The 5380-nt window shown below is 47.4% G+C and overlaps 1 protein-coding gene across 1 annotated transcript in view; it reads right to left on the bottom strand.

The window, feature by feature from the left end:
- The window catches only part of LOC112266346 (rho GTPase-activating protein 20), a 12726-nt gene extending 7784 nt beyond the window's left edge, over nt 1-4942 (bottom strand). The window contains exon 1 of the mRNA XM_042324983.1: nt 4450-4942. Within this exon, the coding sequence (XP_042180917.1) occupies nt 4450-4942 (493 nt within the window). The remainder of the gene's footprint in view (nt 1-4449) is intronic.
- Between the last annotated feature and the right edge of the window lie 438 nt (nt 4943-5380).

The raw sequence follows: 5380 nt of genomic DNA, 5'->3' as shown, positions 1-5380 counted from the left end.
TGCTTGTGCTTCTAATTCCGACAATGCAGTAATATGAACAAGTAATCTAACTAACAATTCCAAAAAACTACTGTCTTATACACAGTGTAAGGGGATAAAGAATATGTACATAAGGATATATGAATGAGTGATGGTACAGAGCAGCATAGGCAAGATACAGTAGATGATATCGAGTACAGTATATACATATGAGATGAGTATGTAAACCAAGTGGCATAGTTAAAGTGGCTAGTGATACATGTATTACATAAGGATGCAGTCGATGATATAGAGTACAGTATCTACGTATGCATATGAGATGAATAATGTAGGGTAAGTAACATTATATAAGGTAGCATTGTTTAAAGTGGCTAGTGATATATTTACATCATTTCCCATCAATTCCCATTATTAAAGTGGCTGGAGTTGAGTCAGTGTCATTGACAGTGTGTTGGCAGTAGCCACTCAATGTTAGTGGTGGCTGTTTAACAGTCTGATGGCCTTGAGATAGAAGCTGTTTTTCAGTCTCTCGGTCCCAGCTTTGATGCACCTGTACTGACCTCGCCTTCTGGATGACAGCGGGGTGAACAGGCAGTGGCTCGGGTGGTTGATGTCCTTGATGATCTTTATGGCCTTCCTGTAGCATCGGGTGGTGTAGGTGTCCTGGAGGGCAGGTAGTTTGCCCCCGGTGATGCGTTGTGCAGACCTCACTACCCTCTGGAGAGCCTTACGGTTGAGGGCGGTGCAGTTGCCATACCAGGTGGTGATACAGCCCGCCAGGATGCTCTCGATTGTGCATCTGTAGAAGTTTGTGAGTGCTTTTGGTGACAAGCCGAATTTCTTCAGCCTCCTGAGGTTGAAGAGGCGCTGCTGCGCCTTCCTCACGATGCTGTCTGTGTGAGTGGACCAATTCAGTTTGTCTGTGATGTGTATGCCGAGGAACTTAAAACTTGCTACCCTCTCCACTACTGTTCCATCGATGTGGATGGGGGGGTGTTCCCTCTGCTGTTTCCTGAAGTCCACAATCATCTCCTTAGTTTTGTTGACGTTGAGTGTGAGGTTATTTTCCTGACACCACACTCCGAGGGCCCTCACCTCCTCCCTGTAGGCCGTCTCGTCGTTGTTGGTAATCAAGCCTACCACTGTTGTGTCGTCCGCAAACTTGATGATTAAGTTGGAGGCGTGCGTGGCCACGCAGTCGTGGGTGAACAGGGAGTACAGGAGAGGGCTCAGAACGCACCCTTGTGGGGCCCCAGTGTTGAGGATCAGCGGGGAGGAGATGTTGTTGCCTACCCTCACCACCTGGGGGCGGCCCGTCAGGAAGTCCAGTACCCAGTTGCACAGGGCGGGGTCGAGACCCAGGGTCTCGAGCTTGATGACGAGCTTGGAGGGTACTATGGTGTTGAATGCCGAGCTGTAGTCGATGAACAGCATTCTCACATAGGTATTCCTCTTGTCCAGATGGGTTAGGGCAGTGTGCAGTGTGGTTGAGATTGCATCGTCTGTGGACCTATTTGGGCGGTAAGCAAATTGGAGTGGGTCTAGGGTGTCAGGTAGGGTGGAGGTGATATGGCCCTTGACTAGTCTCTCAAAGCACTTCATGATGACGGATATGAGTGCTACGGGGCGGTAGTCGTTTAGCTCAGTTACCTTAGCTTTCTTGGGAACAGGAACAATGGTGGCCCTCTTGAAGCATGTAGGAACAGCAGACTGGTATAGGGATTGATTGAATATGTCCGTAAACACACCGGCCAGCTGGTCTGCGCATGCTCTGAGGGCGCGGCTGGGGATGCCGTCTGGGCCTGCAGCCTTGCGAGGGTTAACACGTTTAAATGTCTTACTCACTTCGGCTGCAGTGAAGGAGAGACCGCATGTTTTCGTTGCAGGCCGTGTCAGTGGCACTGTATTGTCCTCAAAGCGGGCAAAAAAGTTATTTAGTCTGCCTGGGAGCAAGACATCCTGGTCCGTGACTGGGCTGGGTTTCTTCCTGTAGTCCGTGATTGACTGTAGACCCTGCCACATGCCTCTTGTGTCTGAGCCGTTGAATTGAGATTCTACTTTGTCTCTGTACTGGCGCTTAGCTTGTTTGATAGCCTTGCGGAGGGAATAGCTGCACTGTTTGTATTCAGTCATGTTACCAGACACCTTGCCCTGATTAAAAGCAGTGGTTCGCGCCTTCAGTTTCACACGAATGCTGCCATCAATCCACGGTTTCTGGTTAGGGAATGTTTTAATCGTTGCTATGGGAACGACATCTTCAACGCACGTTCTAATGAACTCGCACACCGAATCAGCGTATTCGTCAATGTTGTTGTCTGACGCAATCTGAAACATCTCCCAGTCCACGTGATGGAAGCAGTCTTGGAGTGTGGAGTCAGCTTGGTCAGACCAGCGTTGGACAGACCTCAGCGTGGGAGCTTCTTGTTTTAGTTTCTGTCTGTAGGCAGGGATCAACAAAATGGAGTCGTGGTCAGCTTTTCCGAAAGGGGGCGGGGCAGGGCCTTATATGCGTCGCGGAAGTTAGAGTAACAATGATCCAGGGTCTTTCCACCCCTGGTTGCGCAATCGATATGCTGATAAAATTTAGGGAGTCTTGTTTTCATATTAGCCTTGTTAAAATCCCCAGCTACAATGAATGCAGCCTCCGGATAAATCGTTTCCAGTTTGCAGAGAGTTAAATAAAATTCGTTCAGAGCCATCGATGTGTCTGCTTGGGGGGGATATATACGGCTGTGATTATAATCGAAGAGAATTCTCTTGGTAGATAATGCGGTCTACATTTGATTGTGAGGAATTCTAAATCAGGTGAACAGAAGGATTTGAGTTCCTGTATGTTTCTTTCATCACACCATGTCACGTTAGTCATAAGGCATACGCCCCCGCCCCTCTTCTTACCAGAAAGATGTTTGTTTCTGTCGGCGCGATGCGTGGAGAAACCCGCTGGCTGCACCGCTTCGGATAGCGTCTCTCCAGTTAGCCATGTTTCCGTGAAGCAGAGAACGTTACAGTCTCTGATGTCCCTCTGGAATGCTACCCTTGCTCGGATTTCATCAACCTTGTTGTCAAGAGACTGGACATTGGCAAGAAGAATGCTAGGGAGTGGTGCACGGTGTGCCCGTCTCCGGAGTCTGACCAGAAGACCGCTTCGTTTCCCTCTTTTTCTAACAACTACTGGTTGCTCACATGCATACTAACAACTACTGGTAGTTCACATGCATACTAACAACTACTGGTTGCTCACAAGGAAATAAAGCCAAAAAAACGTAATTACTTCTCTAACTCTGTTCAAATATCTTAAATCTCACAAATCTTGTGTTTTTGTTTTGCATTAGGTTGCATCATATTAGATTATTAATTGGTCATTTATAACCTCATACGTCATTGACAGTTTGTCATCATGACTAACTCTGAGTCACAGCAGTAGGAGGAGAACCATGTGTGCTGCTATGGGATAAATAAACCCCATCTACAGCTCCTCTGTCTGTCTGGTCACCATGGAAACAGACTATATAGGGCCGTGGACTTGGACCAGAGTCATATATTTAGAGAGTACATCCTCTGACTTGGGCAAAGATCATCCTCTGGTCTAGGCCTCAAGCAGAGCATGGACCAAATGGTGATGTGTGCAAAGAGGAGACATATTGCTAATAAACAATACAGTGTCTGTCTGTCTAGCTTATCAATTATAGTCTTCACACCAACGTGCAGTGTTGGGAAATTATTTTTCATGTTGAATTATGTGCACCCAACACTTTGTTAAGAGGTTACAAATGTATCATATTGATAAAAGAACGCCAGTTCCGATTATTTGAAGCAGCTTTGAATAGAGAACTCGCCATTTAGGATGCACCTGCGGTGATGATGGGACCTTCTGGTGTTTATTTTCAGGCAAATTGTTTCAGTATGATATGTTAGATAAAGGAATAACGACAGACACCAATGCCAGGTTCAATAGCCTTGTTTGTGCATTGTACGAATGGCTACAACTGGAGTCCGGGGATCCGTAACATCATCCTTTTCAATAGAAAGTGCAAACATAAAGGCATAACATTAAATTCTTAACAGTCAGGTCATAACAATAGAAAAAGCATTCCATTTCTTTTTTACTTCAGTTGTCATCTTCCTTTTTTAATTTCAATATAATTATTTAAGAACAAATATAGATTTTAATTAACCGAGGGCAAGTTAACAGTCCCTTGCTTACAGAGTAAGCCTGTCCGGTGGCTTGCACAGCCAACCCACCCGTGAGTAAGTATTGGCTCTGACAGGGGTAGGATTAGGGGCACGAGCTGGAGAGCTTGGTGGGGTAGAAGCCTCACCTTCAGTTGGCCCATGTCTCAATTCTGCACCCCTTACCCTTAGGCCTGGACTGTGATCCAGCTCATCTAGGTGAGTGTATGGCGTGTTCTGGTTTGTTTGTCTGCTCTGCTACGCGCAGATCCACCCGATTGCGACAATAGAGGGAGCCACCAACATCCACCAGGTAAGAACGTGGTGCAACTCTCTGCAGGCTTGTGCCCAGCCTCCAAAGTCCTGTGTGGTCTCCCGGCAGCGGTTTCATCCTTATCGTTTCACCCACCTCCAGCTCTGGTAGGTCCCGAGCAGTCCGGTCGTAGAAGCACTTAGCGAGCTGCTTTCTGTGACGCAGTTTGTCTGTGACGCCAACCATGACGCAGGGCTCAAGTAGCTTGTTAGCTACGGGGATGGTAGTCTTCAGACGTCTGGACAGAAGGCGTTGTGCTGGGCTGCTGTCCATGTTTTCAGTGGGTGTGTTCCTCCACTGTAAGATCGCTTTCCATGGGTCGTTGCTGTCGCGCAAGGCCCTGCTTAACAGGTTTTTTGCAATCTTGACAGCTGATTCTGCCTTGCCATTTGCTTTTGGGTGTCTTGGAGAAGAGGTCACGTGGTCAAACTCCCATTCTGAGGCGAAACGCTTGAACTGTGCAGTGAATTGTGGGCCCATTGTCCGTGATTACCTTGTCAGGCTGACCTTGCCTTGCAAACTGCGCCTTGCAGTGCTTTATGACCGTCTCTGCAGACAAGTCAGGGTGCAGTTCAATTTCCCAAAAGTCAGAGTAGTGATCAACGATGAGAAGATAGTCCTTTTGTCTGTGGCTGAATAAGTCCATGCTGACGATTTGCCAGGCCCTTGTGGGCAGTTCGTGTGACATCATGGTTTCCTTTTGCTGTTCATGAGCGTACTCGTTGCATGTGGTACAGTTGCTGACAAAGTCTTTAATTTCTGCTTGCATGTTTGGCCAGTATAATGTTTCACGAGCCTGGCGGTAGCATGCATCACCTCCAACGTGACTGGAGTGTATGCGGGTAAGCATCTCTGGACGTAGTGATTTGGGAATAATGACCTTCAGACCTCTGAACAAGACGCCATTTTGCACGCTGA

The sequence above is a fragment of the Oncorhynchus tshawytscha genome, linkage group LG07 (assembly GCF_018296145.1).
Source record: "Oncorhynchus tshawytscha isolate Ot180627B linkage group LG07, Otsh_v2.0, whole genome shotgun sequence".
Taxonomy (NCBI): Eukaryota; Metazoa; Chordata; class Actinopteri; order Salmoniformes; family Salmonidae; genus Oncorhynchus; species Oncorhynchus tshawytscha.
Note: the sequence above shows the minus strand (reverse complement) of the source record. Positions and strands in the feature narration are given on the sequence as shown.